Raw genomic sequence first — 19756 nt, forward strand, 5'->3', positions numbered from 1 at the left:
TCTCTCTCTCTCTCTCTCTCTCTCTCTCTCTCTCTCTCCTTCTATCTACCTACACATTTACCTCTCTATATATATTTCTATGTATCTACCTCTCTATCATTCTCTCTCTTTCTCTCTCTCCCTCTCTCTATATATATATCTTTATATCAAGAGCTCATTTTAAACAACAAACATCTGTATAATGCATACATTAATCATCTTTCCAAAAGCTGCAAAGTATTAGAGAACTGATAAAGAATTGCTTCTTCATCAAGAAGGCAAGTTCCCACCAGGCAGTAGTATTCATCTTCTTAAGATACTGCTGTAATGTATTAAGTTATAATTAAAGAAAAAGAAAATAAACTTACAATGACAAGAGAAAGACCACTGTTCCCTGCAGGTTAACCACAACTGCAAGTGTTCTCCAGGAGCGAATGAAGTATCCTAGTAGGGCATACTGGGCAATTCCCACTGCAAAAAACAGCCCGCCGATGGATCCTAGTTCATGGAGAAGACAATTGTTACTAGAGAAAGAACATTCCACGAGATCATTTCTGATCCCAGCAAGTGTGGGAAATCCTTTCCCACTGTAAGGTTGTCAATGAAACTCACAATTAAAGGACCATATAAAAACAGAACAAAGTGCAATATCAAGCAATGAGAGCTATAAACTAAAGGTGAGGAAGTGGACGTATCAGTGGGACAGAAGAAGTGAATATGTATGTGAACAACAAGCGTACAGGTACTGTCACAATGGCTTTTAAGAAAGCACTCAAATCATTTTGTTTTACTAGAATTTTGTTGAATTGAATAATGATTAAAAGATGGGGCGGCTAGGTGGCGCAGTGAAAGAGCACCAGCCCTGGAGTCAGGAGAACCTGAGTTCAAATCTGGCCTCAGCCACTTAACACTTACTAGTCGTGTGACCTTGGGCAAGTCACAACCCCAGTTGCCCTGCCTTTCCCCCTGCCCCCCAAAAAAAGCAAAAGAAAAATAGGTCAATGGCTGGAGTTTAGAAATCAGTTAAAGGGCAACTAGGTGGCACAGTGGATAAACACAACTGCCCTAGAGTCAGGAAGACTTGAGTTCAAGTCTGGCCTCAGATACTTACTACTTGTATGAATTTGGGCAAGTCACTTAACTTTGGCTGCCTCCACACAAAAAAGGAAAAAAGAAATTAGTTAAATGGATGTTTGAAAGCTTTTTTTTTTTTTTTGCTATCATATTAGATTTGACCTGTGTTAGAAGGAAACAGCCAGGATATCATATATCTCCTTCGAAAGGTTAGGCCAAGGCACAGAAATATTAGCATAATCAACCACAAACAAGATTCTGAACTTTTTGGAAGCAAGAGGAAGGGTACTGAATTAAATTCTTTTTCCAATACACAAAACATGCATCTCCTATACATTGCTCTTTTTCCCCACTACAAGTATTTTCGTAAAGATGTAGCCTACATAGTAAAGCTCTTTCTAGGTTTCATTGTTGTTGGATCATTTTTCAGTTGTGTCCAACTCTTCATGACCCCATTTGGAATTTTCTTGGCAAATATACAGGAGGGGTTAGCCATTTCCTTCTCTAGCTCATTTTACAGATGACAAAACTGAGGCAAACAGGGTTAAATGATGTGCCCAGAGTCACTAGTAAGTGTCTGAGGTGAGATCTGAATTCAGGAAGAGGAGTCTTCCTGACTCCAGGCCCGGCATTTTTTTTATTTTTAAGCAATAGGGGTTAAGTAACTTGCTCAAGGTTACATGGCCAGGTGTTTCTGGGTGTGGTGCTGAGTATCTGAGCCCGGATTTGATCCAGGTCATCCTGACACTGGAGCCGGTGCTCTTACTCGCTGTGCTACCTGCAGGCCCGGCACTTTTGAGTCATTCACTGAGTCACCTAGCTGCCCCTTAGATTTCATCGTGTATACATCCCCAAATAACAGTACTTTGTGTATCTAAAATATAAACTCTTCAGCTTGGCATTTAAAACTCTTCACAATGAGACTTCTTCCTACCCTTCCAATATTACTTTTCACTATTGTCTTTCATGCACTCTACATTCTAGACAAATGATCAGCTTGGTACTTCCTGAACACAGTATAACATCTGTTTTCTTGAACTTTCCCATAGAGGCTATACTTGATTATAGCATCCTTAAGAGCCAAATGAAATATTGCAGAAAAGGTAGATGGGAATGCCTACTTGTTACGGGAATGGGAATTTATGATCTTCCTTGTCCCTTGGCCCTTTGATAGGCTTAAGTGACTCTGAGAACCTTCCTTGATTTGAAAATATACTCTGCCCCCTAATAGGCTGAATGTGGTAACATGGAGCCTGTGGTGGGAGGCTTACTTTTCAGGAACATCCATGCCTTGATAATTTGTGATTGGGCAGTGGCTCAAGAGGGTTGTAACATTCTCTGAGCCAGGAGAAGGCTATATATACCTTGAAGTGAGATTTTGTTTTGGGGCTCACTTTGAGAAGAGTTTTGTGATTTGATCAGATGAGACTCTGGGCAGCTGTTGAGCCCCCCAGCTTTGAAAACCCAGATGTTGGTGCTTCCCTCTCTGGTAACTGACTAGGTATTGATGTAATGGTCAGACAGTTGGAAGCCTGTCTGCTTGATGTGTTTCTCTCTCTTCTTATAACTTCTGCTTGTAACTTGTTTGTATTCTCTAAAGTTTGGGGTGCTGACCTTTTCCCCTGAACTAGGTAAATGACATATGTTTGATTAAAGAAAGATTATTAACCCATTTTGAGTTGCTTTCCTTTAGAAAAGCAGATCTAAGAACCTGTGTTGGCAGCCACCCTGTGTATGCTAGGGTGCTTCCTGTTATACTACTATAATTCTATCTATAATGTACTTCTAATGTAATGAGAAGGAATGTGTTTTATCCTTACCTGTGAGGAGTTATGAGATAAACTGTAGATAACACAGAGAAAAAGAATGGAGAAACTCCTTTCTTGCTAAAACTATCTTAATTGATATATTATGAAAAATCATTTTAAAAAGAATTCTATTAAGAGTCTACAAGGAAGTGGCAGTCTACAGGTATTTGGGAAAGTGTTTCTTACAATGCCTGAAGAAAGGATGAAGTAAACGGACTAACATGTTTTTTTTTTTTTTCCTGAGTGACTGAATTTAACTTTTATCTTGAGAAATATGAAGAAAATTCTTGAGAGACTTTAATTAGCATCTGCAGTAGACTGAATGACAGAATTGTGTTTCTAGAAGTGAAGAAAAGATATCTGCTTTATATTGAGGGTTTGGGATGAATTTAGGTATGGTCTTTCTCATAGCCAAAATATTATAAATCATTACTTGTTTTATTATTGATTTCATTTGTTAATAAAATATATATTCAGTAATTTTAATAAATAGTTCTCCATAGGAGATTAAGGAATTTAATATAGAGAAATATGAGCAATTACTTTTTAAGGTTTATTTAATAATTACATCTTGCCTACACTATTATAATAGCCTCAAGCCTCTCCCCACTCCAATATATCTTCGATTCAATTGCTGAAGTGATCTTCTTAAAGTATAGGCATGACCATGTTACCCCACTAACTCAATAAATACCAGTGGCTCCCTATTAGCTCTATGATTAAATATAAAGTCCTTTGCTTGGCATTCAAAGCTCTGCATAACCTGATTCCTTCCTACATTCCAGTCTTCGTAGACATTACTCTTTCCCATATGTGCTATGTTCTAGTTACACAGGTCTACTTGCTATTTCTACTACAGGACACTCTATCTCCCAACTGAATTTTCATTAGCTCTCCCCCATGTGAGAAATGATCCCCCCTCCCACTCCTACCTTTAAGACTCAGCTTAAATCCAACCAACTGCAAAAGGCCTTTTCTGATCCCCTCTCACCGACATCTTCCCCCTTTTAACACCTGCTAATGTCTCTCTTTCTGCAATTACTTTTCATCTATGCTCCATATATTTTATATGTAACTAGTTATTTACATGTTGTTTTCACTTTGGGCATGTGAATTCCCTGAGGACAAGGCTTGTTTTCGCCTTTTTTTTTTGAATCCCTAGAATTTAACATAGTGGTTAGAACACAGTAAGGGCTTAATAAATGGTTTGATTTACTAACTGAAAATAAAGGGTGTTCATTAAGGCTGAAAAGGTAGCATAGAGAAAAATTACAAATGGTCTTGAATGCCAGGATAAAGAATTAATATTTTATTTTAGCAGCAATGGCAAGTCACTGAAAGTCTGAGAGGGGAATGAAATAAATCAGATGCATCAGAAAGATGACTTTAGAAACTATCTGAAGGGCACTCAAAGGGCACAGAATGAATGTGGAGGACTCAGGAAGAGGTTATTAAATTAAACCAGATAAAAGGTAATTGTGACCTAATTTAGAGTTGTGGTAGTAGAAGTGGGAAGGAGAAAGAAGATATAAGATAAACAACAGGCATAGGATAGAAATTTTTAAAACAAAGTAGGCTCCGGGGGTAAAACGCAGGAAAGTTGATGCCTGGGTTTTAAGTCTGGTTATGTAATCACTGAAATTTGCTCCCACGGCAACAACCAAATGGGTTCTTTTTTGAAAAAAAAATTTTTTTTATTCTGAACTTAAACACCAAGAAAGAGTAATAGTAGTGGATACATAAAAGAGGAAATCCATATTTCATACCACCTGCTTTTAAAAAAGCATATGACAAATTCTGTATTATTTTCATGAATGTCCTCTTTATCTGTATGTCCATCTGAAGTTCCTTCTATCTTCTATACACTTCTAAAATGTTACAAGGGTTCTGTTTTATCACTGTTCCTGACCTTGTATACTTTCCCACCTCTCTTCCCCCAATTTAAAACCGGGAGAAAAGAAGAAAAAAATTTGTAATAACTACAGTCCAACAAAATGAATGTACATGATGATCAAGTCCAAAAATGCACGCCTCTCCCTTTACCTTGTGTTCATCACCATTCTGTTGACAGAAGGGTAATGTGCATTATCAGAGGTCCCCTGCAGACATGGTCAAAGTGCTTAGGCCTTTCAAAGCTGAATTTCTTTTCAATGCTGCTGTCTTGTTCAATTGCAATCTCCTAGTTCTGCTAACTTCATTTTACATCAATTCTTACTACCCAGAAATCTTTAAAATTATCTCTTTTATCATTTCTTACAGTACAAAAATATCCCATTATATTTGTATACCTCAATTTGTTCGATTATCCAGTTATCTAACAGGTAAGCCCCACACCTATAAGTTCCTTCTTTCCCCTCTCATTTGTCCTGTCCTTTTTCTTCTATTTCCTTCCTTCCCCCTCTTTTAATCCTTCTTCAGGATCAAAAAGTTTATGCTTGTGACTATTCCTTCTCTTCCTTCTTTTTTTCATTTACATTATTATTTTTAATGCTTTATTGACTTCTGATTGACATCATTATTTTCTGCCAAATATTGAGTTACAATTTTTCTCCCCGTTTTTCCCCTACCCACCGCCCCAAAATAGCAGTGCCACAGGACATCCCCTCCTCCAATCTGCTCTCTCCCATATTTTCTCCCATACCCCTTTCGACTTTTCCAGTGGATCTCTATGCCTCAGTGCCTGTATATCTTATTTCCCAATTACATGTAAGATGGTATTAATAATAGTATACACACACACACATATATATATATACATATATATTTGAATATTTGATTTTAAAACTTTCAATTCCAGATTCATTCCCTTCCTTCCTTGTCACCCAGCCTTACTGGGAAGATAAGCAGTTCAGTATAGGTTGCACATGTGTGGTTAATGCAAAACAATAACATAGTAGATATATTGTAAAAGACTGACTATATTTCCCTCCCTCCTATTCCACCTCCCACTTGTTCTATTCTCTACTTTGATCCTGTCTATTTTCCAAAAGTGATTGCTTCCGACTTCCCTCCCCCCCAGCCTGCCCTCCCTTCCATTATCCTCCCTCTCATCTCCTTCCCCCCCTACTCTCCTGGAGGGTGAGATACCCTATTTAGTGTGTATTTCACTCCCACCTCAAGCCAGATTCAATGGGAATAAGGTTGACCCATTCCCTTTTGCCTTCCTATTCTTTCCCTCCATTGTAACAATTTCCCCTTGCCTCTTCTGTATGAGATAGTTTATCCCAATCTGTCTCTCCCCATCTCCTCTCATTATACTCCTCTCACCTCTTAATTTCACCTTTTAAATATCATCCTTTCCTGCTAAATTGGTCCTGTGCCCTCTATCTATGTATACCTGTAAACATATACACACATTCACATATGTATTCATATGCCTATATACCCTCATATATAGACATATATATGTATATATATATATATACATACATATATATCTAATCCCTTCAACTACTGAGAAAAGTTTCATAAGTTACAATTATTGTTTTTCCATGTAGGAATATTAATAGTTCAACTTTGATAAGTTCCTTATGATATCTTTTCCCTGTTTACCTTCTCATGCTTCTCTTGCTTCTTGTATCTGAATGTCAAATTTTCTATTCAACTCTGGTTTTTTCAGCAAGAATACTTGAAAGTCCTCTATTCCACTGAATGACCATATTTTACCCTGAAACATGATTCTCAGTTTTGCTGGGTAGGTGATTCTTGGTTTTAATCCCAGCTCCTTTGACCTCCGGAACATTATATTCCAAGCCCTTCGATCCCTCAGTGTAGAAGCTGCCAGATCCTGGGTTATCCTGATTGTGTTTCCACAATATTCAAATTGTTTCTTCCTGGCTGCTTGTAATATTCTCTCCTTAATCTGGGAATTCCGGAACCTGGCTATTACATTCCTAGGAGTTTCTTTTTGGGATCTTTTTCAGGAGGTGATCGGTGGAGTCTTTCAACCTCTATTTTGCCCTCTGGTTCTAAAATATTAGGGCAGTTTTCTATGAGAACTTTCTGGAGGATGATTTCTAGGTTCTTACTTTGATCATGGCTTTCAGGTAGTCCAATAATTTTTAAATTATCTCTCCTGGATCTATTTTCCAGGTCAGTGGTTTTTCCCATGAGATATTTCACATTGCCTTCTATTCTTTCATTTGTTTGGATCTGTTTAACAGCATCTTGATTTCTCATAAAGTCATTAGCTTCCATTTGCTCCAATCTAATTCTGAAGCAAGGATTCTCCTCATTGAGCTTTAGAGATTCTTTTTCCATCTGGCAAATTTGGCTTTTTAAGGTATTCTTCTCCTCATTGCCTTTTTGGGCCTCCTTTGCCATTTGAGTCAGTCTGTTTTTTAAGGTATTATTTTCCTCAGTCAGGCTATTGACTCTCATTTCATAATTTTCTTGCATTGTTCTCATTTCTCTTCCCAATTTTTCCTCCACTTCTCTTATTTGCTTTTCAAAATCCTTCTCAAGGTCCTCTATGGCCTGTAACCAGCTTGTATTTTCCTTTGAAGCTTTTGGTGCAGGAGTTCCGACTTCACTGTTTTCCTCCTGTTCCATGCTTTGCTCCTTTTTGTCCCCAAAATAGAGGTGTATTGTTGGAATCTTTTGTCTGCTTTGTTTCCTTTGCCTGCTCATTTTGCCACTCAATTACTTGACTTTTGGGCTTTTTGCCACAGTAGGACTCTACCACCAGACAGGGGAGCTTTTGTCCCAAACGCTGGGGTTTTCTCAGCTGCCGGAGGTATTAGATGGTTGCCCTCTCTGAGGTCTCCACATGCTCTGGCAAGCTGGATACACACCCCAGGACCTCCACCCTAGACTGCAATCCAGATCCAAGCAGGTTAAAGCAAGAGCGATTACCCTTCAGACTGGTGTTTGGTCCCCCTACACTCTGCAGGCCAGGAGCTGAAGCTACCACGTGGCACTGGCTGGCTGTGCCAGGGTCTCAGTGGCTTCTTGCCCCAGAGGTAAAAGCCACACACTCCCACTTACTGGTCCCAAAGTCCAGACTGCACTGACCTCTCACTTTGTCCTTCGAATCTATGTGTTGATAAATCTGGAAAGGGCCACAGCTGCTGCTGATCTAGAGTCCCTCTGGCCAGGCCCACCCTGGGGCTAAAGCCTCAGCGTGGGGCTGGGCTCAGCTACCAGAGTGCTGCGCTGGATTCCTTTGGGCCTGCCAGGCTTTCCTCAGCGGGAGGTTAGCTTCTCTGTGTCATTGTGTGGGTTCTGCAGATCCAAAGTTTGTTTAGAGTCCCCTTTTTACATGGATTGGGGAAGGTGGAAGCCAGAGCCGCAGGAAAGTCGTGCTTCTACTCCACCATCTTGGCTCCACCCCTCTTCCTTCTTCTTTATAACTTAATTTCTCAATCTCACTGGCTTCCCTGTTGAATTTTATATATTCTTACATTAAACTATATTGTATGTGGTCCATAATACTCTGTTTTTTTCAGATGAGAGTGAAATTCATCTAATGCCTATTCTTCCCTCACTTACATGTTTGCATATCCTTCTCATGTGCCCCAACTGTAAAAAAAGCAAGTTAAACTCCCTTCTTTCTCATTCCCACACTAGTATTTTCTTTTTACCTACCCTTCTTTCCCTCATCTTTAAATCCTCAAAGAAGAACCAATTTTCTATGCACCCTACCACCAGAATCTCTCATGTTTATTATTTAACTCCCTTAATATGATTTGAAGATACTAATGTTCTGAAGGGACACTTGTTTCTTCTCTCTCTTTTAGAATGTCAGCAGTGTATCATTATATAGATCCTTCCAACTGCTCAAGTAAATTTACCTTCCTAAATTTCTCTCGCCTCATGTGTTTTTATTTCCAAATTAATATTTGACTCTTTTTGTTTTATCAGAAATACTTCCTCTATTCCAAAAAAATGCCCATTTCCCCCCACCTTTGCAAGTTAAGTTTTACTTAAACCTGCATATTTTGACTTTTAGAATATCAAATTCCAAGACTTCTTCTCATTTAAAGTGAAAGTTTCAGGTCTTGTGTAATACTGACTATAGTTCTTGAGGTGCTTCTTTCTGGAAATTTGTAGTATATTTTTTTCTTTTGATGTGGGAACTTTAGTTTTTAGCTATGACATCCCAAATACATCCTTTTGGGATTTCTTTCAAGAGGTGATTGATGAATTTTTTCTAAATTTGTTTTTCCCTCTAGTTCTAATAGATCTGGTCAGTTTTCAATTACAATTTCTTGAAACACACACACATATATGTATGTGTATATGTGTGTATGTACATATGTATATGTATATATACATACATACTTAGACATATATACACGTTTGTTTTTATTAAAATAATAGTTTTCAGGGATTTGAATGGTCTCATTGTGTCCTGTTATCTAAGTCAGTAGTTTCTGACATCAGATACTTTATATTTTCTTCTACATTTCAATCTTTTGATTTTGTCCTTACATTTCTTATTCGCTCATAAAATATTTTTTTTCTCTTTTATCTATTCTAGGTAATAGGGAATCCATATTTTTAGGTAAAGTTTAACACTTTCTTTTCTAAGCTACTTTTCCTTTTTTTTAATTCTTTCCTTCAGAGATTTTGTTTCATTTTTTACTTCTTGTATCATTTATTCTAGGTATTCATGTAGTCCTTGTGGAAAATCCATCCATTTAATCTTCCTCACTACTACTACGAATCAACTAATCAACTTGGCTTTCTCTCATTTCCTCTCCATTTGCTATTGGGTGAGAAGGCAAGATCACAAATACTACTGGTCAGCCAGAAACACTTTTTTAAAATCTTTTTTTCTTTCAAAGTTGTACTTTTAAAAGCTATCCAGTGAGAGATTGAATGTCTGCATTATGACCACCAGCCTAGTTATGTTCTGAGATGCTCAAAATCCCCAGAAGGATGGATGCCAGGGAATGACTTTTTTATTTTACAGCAACTAATGCAAAGAAGTGTTATGATCTGTATCAGTGAGAAGAATACTAAAGAAACTGAATACCTTGAAGCAATGAAGAAGGGAAAACAAAAACTAGAATGGGGACAAAGTGCAAGCTTTGAAGTACCAAAGAAGAGACAAAATAAAATCTAACATGGAAGGTTTATGTAATTTTCATGAGCCAATAGAAGGACATTCTGGGTCAACGAGAAAAGAATTTTTATTTTTATTTAAATAGAGAGAGATAGCATGAGATTGTAGAAAAAATACTGACTCTAGGGGTGGCCAGGTAGCACAGCGAGTAAGAGCACCGGCTCCAGTGTTGAGATGACCTGGAGATCAAATCCCGGGCTCAGACACTTAGCACCCACCCAGAAATAACTGGCTGTGTAACCTTGAGCAAGTTACTCAACCCCGATTGCTTAAAAAAAAAAAGAATACTGACTCTAGAATCAAATCAGAGGCTTCAAGTTCCGATCTCTCTCCTGATGTTTGCCACCTATGTAACACTGGACAAGTCAGTCACTTAGCCTCCTTGGTTTTTGATGGTCTCATCTTTACAATGATAGAGGTTGGATTAGATGGCTTCTGAGGTCCTTTCCAGCTCTAGGCTCATGTCAGGAGGATGGATCAAGTCTTGTCTTGGAATAAAATTAGTTGTATGTTCATGGAATAATTACCTAGCCTCTCAGTGCCCCCAGTCAATTCTCTAAGAAAAGTTGCCAATTTGTATCTGTGGAAAGAATTTCCAGACTAGAAAATCCCCAAGAATTAGAGGTCCAAAGCAAAAAATAAAATATCTATCTATCTATCTATCTATCTATCTATCTATCTATCTATCTATCTATCTATCTATCTCTATATCCATATCACCTATCTATATCTATTTATATCCATATCCATCTATATGAATATATCTATATCTATCTACATATACATATATACATATCTACATCCATCTATGGTCACCTATCTATCTCTATATCCATATCTAGCTACCTATTTATAACAAGTGAAAACATTTAACTGATGACAGAATGATTATCCCCTGCATTCTCTTTGGTACATCCCAAAGCATATGGAATGACTGCTGAATTACATACACATATAGCACAAAGGAACAGTCTCTTCAGGCTCACTTCCTCCTAGCACCTTTCCAGCCCTAGACAATTACTAATTAGTCAATTCTAGGATTATGGCTCCAGAACTTGATGGGGACTCAGAGGCCATCTAGTCTACCCCACTTATTTAAAAAATGGGGAAAATTAGGCCCAGCGAGGGTGAGTGTCTTGGCAATGGTCACCCAGGCAGTAAGTGTCAGAGTCAGGATTTGGACCCAGGTCCTTTGACTCCACAAGCAGTGATATTTTCTCTACACCACGCTTCTAGCAGCAGAATCACCACAGTTTTTTCAGCCCTCTCTGAAAGGCATCCTATCACTTCTCTCCATTATCACCTCCCACTTAAGAAGCCTTGCTAAAACTACCAAGCTTGTAACCATCTGATATGGACAGATTCAAAGATGAACAGTTTGGTGGGGGGTGACAGAGGAGAGAGAGGGGTCCTAGTGCTTATATATGGGATTATTTTATACCTTTTTATTTCTGGTGAACAATAAGAAGGATAGAAAGTAGGAAGCCTTGTTTACTGACCAACTCATGCAAATTTGATAGGAACAGGTCACCACAATGGAGAGGGAATGAGTTATTTCTCACCAATCTTTTGCAAAAGAGTAAGTAAACAAAAACAAATTAAGTCCATCCATAAATCAATATGGAAAACTGGAATTTTTGTAGGAAAGTGACAAGCTCATGAAAAATATAGAAGGCTCTTAACTGAACTTTTTTTTAAAGCAATTGGGGTTAAGTAACTTGCACAAGGTTACACGGCCAGCTATTTCTGGGTGTGGTGCTAAGTATCTGAGCCCAGATTCGATCCCAGGTCATCCCGACACTGGGGCTGGTACTCTTACTCGCTGTGCTACCTGGCCACCCCTTAACTGAACTTTTGATGGTTAAGATTTTAGTGGTGATTTCAAATTCACTTACAGGGTCTTCTCTAGTTCATTTTAATAGTAGAAACAAGACTGTTGTTAATTTCTTTGTAAACCACAGCTAGACTATGCTCCTTCAACTGGAATATGTACTTTTAAAAGTTCCCTATACTGTTTTTCTTTTTAAATCATTAATATCTTTTTAATACAGTCTTAGTTTCCTAATATATCCATCCTCTCTCCTTTACCACCCTTGGAACAAAGAATAACAAGGGAGGAAAAAAAGCAATTCAACAAAGCTATCTAACCTTTCAGTATAGAAATATTCAATGTTTCACACCTATAGTCCCCAATTTCTGAAAAGGGAAAGGGGGTACATTAATAGTACCTAGGAAGTATCAGGCACAATGTACATATTTGACAAATGGTTAATTAATAGTTTTTTGGAAAAAAAAAGTTGGTTTTTTTTCTGTTTCCAAGTGGAAGATTAAAGTACATTTCTCTTGTTCTCAGTTCTAACTCATGAGTTGGAAAGGGTAAAGCAACCCAAGCCAGCAGAGTCTGGAAGGTCCCTCATTCCTTTAGCTCATCCAAAATGAATTTCTTTATGAAGGTAGCAAAGACCAGGAGGCATGGCCAAGAAAGTCAGAGCTGATTTCCAGTTTGCTCAATGGCCCATCTCTAATAACCATAGATATTAGTCTCATTTTATTCCTCCCCTAGGCTCTACGAGTTGATTTAGCTGGACCACAGGAGGGACAGGGTCAGTTTCTCTCAAATCCCCTCCTTTCCCACTCATCTCCTTAGGGTGGTAAAGTAGACAAAGTGAAGGGCATGGAACCAAGAGGACTTAGGCTCACATCCAACTTCTGATACTTTCTAACTATGTGATGTGTCTAAGTCACTTAACCTCTCTCTGGGCCTCAGTTTCCTCTTCTGTAAAATGGGGAAAATAAATACTTATGATATTTGACTTTTCTGTGCCTCAGTTCCTCAACTGTGAAATGGGGATAATGAATACATATGGCACCTATTTCATAGGGTTGTTATGGGGCTCAAAAGAGATAAGCACTACAGTACATATGGGAGTAAATCAGTTATGTTACATCTTCATTCATCCTTTTTATAGTCTTGTATTCACTGGAACTCAGATTCAGCAGGTGGATCACAAGCTCCCTGGGCCACATTATACAACAGAAAAATTCTCTTTATTTTTCAATCCCAAAAGTAATGGGGTCCTGGATGGATAATGAGAGTTTTGTAAAGGCCCTCTCCCAGGGCAATGTCTTATGCCAATAAAGAATAAAGACCTCGGACATTTTGTTCCATAACTTTTCTGAGTCCCTATATCTTCATCTATAAATGAGAGGGCAAGACTAGATGATTTCTAAGGTCCTTTCTATCTTTAGTATGGGGTCTGGGGGTCTAAGTGCTAGCAAAGAAGAGGGAGTTTAGAGTATCTAGGTTATAACACTTCATTATGTCACTAATTCACTGTGTAACTGGGATCAGTTGCACAGTTCATTTTCCTGGGCCTCAGTCCTCATCTGTAAAATGAATGTCTGTCAAAAGCATATAATTCAAACTAACATTGTTTATGATGGAAAAATGCTAGAAGTTTCCCTGAGTAAACATAATATTAAAATATGCCCTTCTATGAATTTTAGATAGATCTTAAAAAATATCTATGCCCATACACATAGATATTAAAAAATATCTATGCCCACTATGAATTTACACAGTAGTGGAAATACTAACTGAAGCAATAAAGAAAGAGAACAAAATTAAAGGTATAAATTTTGGAAATGAGAAGATAAATTTATCACTAAATAGTGATATGGAGATATAGTACATTTAGAAAACCCAAGCAAATAAATCCATGAGGAAAGTGAGATGGCTACTAATTTCAGTAAAGTAGCGAGATAAAAAATAATTTTTTAAAAACAATCAGCACATCTATGTAGCACCCACAAAAAAAGGTAAAGGAAAGATAAGTTCCACTCAAAATAACTATAAAGTGCATATAATATCTTAGAGTTAACCTAATAATATATAAAATTTGTATAAAGGCAACCTTTATAACATACTTTATAGAAAATGAAAGAAGATTTAAATAATTAGAGATGTCCATCGTGTATGGTTAGGTTGTGTCAATATTAAAAAAAACCCTCAATACTATGTAAATTAATTTACAAATTTAGTGCTATATCAATCAAATCACTGAGGTGATACTTTTTAGAATAAAAGTCTAAAATTGAGGGAAATAATTATAAAAGGTATGAATGAAGAGGGCATAATATCATTGATCCTCAAATAATATTATAAGTAATAGTCATCAAAACTATTTGGTACTGGATTTTTTTAAAAAAACAAAAAATAAAAACAAATGAAGGCAGAAAGTCATAGTAGACAGAGAAAGATAGGCTTTGGAGTAAGATAGAACTGAGCAGGAGTAAGATAGAACTGAGCATTGGCTTTATTTGTACAGAAACTTTTCAATTTCATGTAGTCAAAATTATCCATTTTACATTTGGGAAAGAATCTTTACAACCTATGTCTCTGACAAAGGACTCATCTCTAAAATATACAGAGAACTGAGTCAAATTTATAAGAATACAAGTCATTCCCCAATTGATAAATGGTCAAAGGATATGAACAGGCAGTTTTCAGAGAAAGAAATTAAAGCTATCTATAAGCACATGAAGAAATGCTCTAATTCACTATTGATTAGAGAAATGCAAATCAAAACAACTCTGAGGTACCACATCTCACCAGTTAGATTGGCTAAGATGACAAAACAGGAAAATGACAAATGCTGGAGAGAATGTGGGCAAACTGGAACACTAATGCATTGTTGGTGGAGTTGTGAACTGATCCAGCCTTTCTGGAGAGCAATCTGGAACTATGCCCAAAGGGCTATAAATACTTTCATACCCTTTGATCCAGCAATACCACCCCTAGGGTTATATCCCAAAGAGATCATAGAAATGGGAGAAAGACTCATATGTACAAAAATGTTTATAGCAGCTCTTTTTGTTGTGGCAAAGAATTGGAAATTAAGGGGGTGTCCATCAATTGGGGAATGGCTGAACAAGTTGTGGTATATGCATGTTATGGAATATTATTGCACTATAAGAAATGGGGAGCAGGCGGTCTTCATATTTACCTGGAGAGGCTTAAAAGAACTGATGCTGAGTGAGAAGAGTAGAACCAGGAGGAATTTGTACACAATTACAGACACAACGTATGTGTGATGACCAACTTTGATAGACTGGACTCTTCTCAACAATGCAGGGATATAAGTCAATCCCAAAAGACGCGTGATGGAGAGAAAAACATGCATCCAGAGAAAGAACTAAATTTATATCCAGGTGGAAGCAAAATACCTGATCTTTTTCGTTCTCTTATTTGATTTTATGTCCTCTTTACCATTTTTCATTCCAGCTGGTACAATCCATCCTTATAACCTGACCATTGTATAATGTGAAAGTATTTACAGATCCTATACTTGATTATAAGACGCCATGGGGGGAGGGGAGGGGAGGGAGGGGGACAAAATGTGAAATTCAAGGAATTGAATCCTGTAAACTAAAAGGAAACAAACAAATTAATAAATTGAAAATTGAAAAAAAAAGATAGAACTGAGCATAATATTAACAGAAGCACTATTTGTGAGCAGGGAAGAAATGGAAACAAAGTAGATATCCATCAATTGAGGAAAGGTTGAAAAAAAGCCCATATGAATGTAATGGAATACTATTGTACACTAAAACAATGAATACAAGGAATTCAGAGGAACATGGGAAGCTTTGTATGAACTGATACAAAGTGAATCCGCAGAACTAGAGGAAAATAAAATAACAATTATAACAATAACAGCATTTATACAGTGTCCATTATGTGCCAGGCACTATGCTTTACAAATATTATCTCATTTGATACTCACAACAACCATTAGAGATGGATGCTATTTTTACATGTTACTGGAGGAAAATAATTTTTTAAAAAAGAGATGCACAGTAAAGAAAGAAAGAGAGAGATTGACAGAGAGATATGCTATTATTATCCTCATTTCACAGATAAGGAAACTGAGGCAAATAGAGGTTAACGACTTTCCTAAGGTCATATAGTTAGTAAATACGTAAGCCCAGTTTTAAACTTAAGTCCTCCCAACTCTAGGTCCCTTTGCCACCTATAGCAAATGCACACGATGGACTCTATGATTTAAGCCAAAGCACCACTGTAAGGAGGTGAAATCTTAGAAGCTGAAAAGTTGATAAAGATTTAGAGGACAATTGACAAAACGTTCTCCTTCCCTCTTGGCAGAGAGGTGGAGGGCTATTGGCAAAGAATAGTGTCTGTACTGTCAGAAGCCTTCACTGGCTCATCTATTTTGTATGCTATTTTTTTCTTTGACAGAACTTGTTCTTTGGGAGCAAGGCCAGGTTTATTTCTGCCTTCTTGTCCCTAGAGGCTGGTATAGCTCCTGGCCCAGAACCAGTGCTTAATACTCGTTGACTGATTTGTTCTGAGGAAAGGTTCAACTTGGAGGGACCCACAGTGGAAACAGGCTGCAAAGAGAAGAGGCATCAATAACGTTTCTTGAAAAACAACAACAAATTCAGGGGTTGGATTTGGTGACTTCCAAGGTCCTTTCCACATGTGGTCTTTTGTGATTCTAAGACATGTTAATAAGTTACCTGTCCAAGGTCACACAGAAAAAAAAATAGAACTAAATTCAGGAGTGGGAGACTATTAGACAATACTTAGACTCCCAGACCAGTAGAGGTGTAAGGGTCCTCTGAGATCATCCGATTCAAGCCCCTCATCTTAATGATGAGCACCCTGAGCCTCAAAGAAGTGTACTGACCTGTCCATTAACATAAATGACACAGAGACAGAGAGAGATAGAGAGACAGAGACAGAGAAAGACAGAGACAGAGAGAGACAGAGACAGAGAGAGACAGAGAGAAAGAAAGCATACCAGGATTGAAACTTAGGCATTCCATTGTCTAAGTCAGCGTTGTTTCCACCACACTGTGCTGAGCTCCTCGTAACTGAATGTCTTTCAAAGCCTTTGGAGTTAAGCCAGTTCTCATGGTGTCCTTAATAACATCTACCTGGATCTATCTTGTTTACAAATTAATCTAAAGGTTTACCTGCTAGTGCCCAGTAGGCAGTGCCCAGACATTCATTCAACAAAACAAAGGACACCAGCGACATCCCTCCATTCATCACTCCCACTAGGAATCGAGATATGGCAAAGAACTCATATGAGGGGGAAAATCCATTTGCAATGGCAAACAGGATGTCAAGGGCAAAACCTAAAAAAAGCAAGGAAGAACATCCAGTCACTAAAAGGTACAACAAAACGATATTTGATGATGATAATTTATTTTATCTGCCACTTTATGAAGAGAGTCCTTGAAAATACGAATGTTCTTAAGCTACAGTCTTTAAAGTTATATCCTTTTCATACAGTTACTAAGCAAATGCTCTTGGGAAGAACAAAAACTGAAATTTTAACTATTAAGTATCAAAGTCCAGTAGCAGTGAATTCTGAAGTATCTATATCAGACTAGTGTTAGTCTGATATAATGGAGAGGGTGCCACATTTGGAAGCTGGAGACCTAGGTTCAAAAGCTTACTTTTGTTTATTACCTGCATATCTCAAGAGAATCACTTTACTCCTTTTGGGTCTCAGTTTCCTTCTCTATAAAATGAGGTGTTTGGAGTAGATGATCTTTCCAGGTTTAAATTCTATGATCTTAGAATTCTTGTGAGCATAACTTGAAACTTAACAGCTTATTCCACTGGTTCCCAGGCACAATCCCGCTCCCCACAGCAAGAGAGCCCAGCAGAGTTCTTTGCAGTCTCTTTAAAGAAAGGCAACCTACAAGTGGGAAAATTCCGCTGAAGGATGAATGCAGAATATCCCATTATTCCACGGGCCCCACAGGAAATTAATTTGGGAAGGTCATTTCACCTTTCTTGAAGCTCAGTTTCCCCATATGTAAAATAAGTGGCACAATCCAACTCTGAGATTCTGTGAGATCTTTAGACTAGAATTTAGAGGATGGCAAAGATAATGTTGAACATTAAGATATCTGGTCTTGGTAAGTCAAGCTATGAATACCTGGCAAAAACCAGATCTATTTGTAGTTTGCCTGTCAGATACAATCAATACAAAAACTTTCTAAACAATCATCCTCAAAGAACTTTAAGCAGTACCATGATAAAGCAATATAGGACTTTCTGTGAAACTTGGGCTTTATCAGAATTGCAATAACTTACCTGTTAGATAGACCTTCTTCCTTCCCAAACGATCTGAAAGTTGGCCAAATGATATCACTCCCACAAACACACCGCTGAAGAAAAATGAGCTGGCTACAGTCACTTTGTATGACTTGTTCGCAATTAAGAACCACTAAAAGAAGGGGGAAAAAGAGGCCTTTAGGCCAAGGGAAAAGATGGTTGCATTGAATCAGTCATTAAAAGGCTGCATGTACAATCATAGCTTATACACCAGTTTTCCCCCATATATGGCCTACAATTATCTAGACTGCAGTGTAATGAGTCCATCTCAGATGCTATTCAAGGTTTAGTCAACAAAATAATGAAAAGTTCTTCTTATAATGCTATTATAAGAATATCATAGTCATTCAGCCCCATATAATGTAGTTGGCCCATTTCTCCAGTAAGCTAATGGCTTTTACAGCTCTCATCTATTTTTAGACCATAAAAAATAAAAGGGAAGAGAGAAATCTTTGTTCTCAGAGAGCCATCATTATCTAAGGCTCTACTTCCAAAGAATTGGGGAAGGACAGTCTCAGGGGTGAGCAGAGAGTTGAATTCCTCCCATCACCCTTCCTGAAGGCAGCCAAATTGGTTGAGAAAGCTGACCCTTTCCTTTTGAAAGCTTCTATTTTCCCAGTTGAGTTCTATCCATCTGGCTCAAGCTCAGCAACCATTCTCTCCCTGTGTCTTCTGTGCCTTGTACTATCACACTTAGCACAATGCCCAGCATATAGTAGGCACTTAATAAAGTGCTTACTTCCTTCTAGACAGACGAACAAATAGGCTGCCATGATCATCGGTGTGGCCCTGACTTTTCCCTGAAGTTTGTGCTGTTATAATTAAGAAAGGAGGTCAACAAGATTTTAAGTTATGTGACATTCTACTAGAGATCAGACTCTTGGAAGTCAGACTTCTGGCGATCTCCAACCAGAAAAGGACTGCATTCTTGAAATAGCTTTCACAAATTCCCTTAATGGAAACTACACGTTTTATTGCTCAATGAAAAAGAAATTGCAGGGGTGGAGGTAGGAGACTTACCATTTCTTCCATATAGGCCTTCCATCGGATGAATCCAATAAGGTAAATTTGGGGGAGAATATGGACAAGAATCACTCAGAATGGGCTGCCACATGACTTGCATTGTTGGTGGACTATCTCAACTCACTGAGACCAAGGGACCTTAGAGATTGTCTGATCCCACCTGCAGAATGAATCCCTTTCTATGACACCCCAGACAAGGAACCATCCAGCTTCTCTCTGAGGACCATCAGGAAACAGAAGTTGCCACCTCGTGGAGGCAGCCTAATTCATCATTGGATATCACTCATTGTTATAGGTCATAAGAGTCATCCAGAATCTTTCCATAATTTAGAGGGGGAGAAGACAAGTAAAAGGTGGGCTTAACAACAGTAACAGTAAGACTTTACACATGGAGCAATTCCCAGTTACAATGCACTTTAGGGATATGTCAGTCACTCTTCTTGGGGAGGGGGGTATGTTGTAGTGAAGGTATCGGCCAAATCTTTAAAATATACAGTGTAACTTCTAGAAATGAAATATGCATTCACATAATGTAAATCAAAGATGCACTTAAAATACTATCCAATTGAATCCTCCTAAACTAATGTTCTAAGTTGGGAATTTCAAAAAATCATTTAAAAACAATCTGATATAAACCCATTGTAACCA

The 19756-nt window shown here is 37.9% G+C and overlaps 1 protein-coding gene across 5 annotated transcripts in view; it reads right to left on the minus strand.

The window, feature by feature from the left end:
- SLC22A15 (solute carrier family 22 member 15) overlaps positions 1-19756 on the minus strand; it is a 90400-nt gene that overhangs the window by 42180 nt on the left and 28464 nt on the right. For all 5 annotated transcript variants that reach the window (XR_011168720.1, XM_069090269.1, XM_069090266.1 and 2 more), the window contains 3 exons: positions 18065-18197; positions 16930-17094; positions 348-477 (listed from right to left, as the gene is read on the minus strand). Coding sequence is in view for 4 of the 5 variants with exons in the window: in XM_069090269.1 (XP_068946370.1) it covers positions 348-477; positions 16930-17094; positions 18065-18197 (428 nt within the window). In the remaining variant the exon portion in view is untranslated. The remainder of the gene's footprint in view (positions 1-347; positions 478-16929; positions 17095-18064; positions 18198-19756) is intronic.

The sequence above is a fragment of the Petaurus breviceps genome, unplaced genomic scaffold, assembly GCF_028583685.1.
Source record: "Petaurus breviceps papuanus isolate PSGF00001 unplaced genomic scaffold, PetGlider_PUasm1.0 186, whole genome shotgun sequence".
NCBI classification, from domain to species: Eukaryota; Metazoa; Chordata; class Mammalia; order Diprotodontia; family Petauridae; genus Petaurus; species Petaurus breviceps.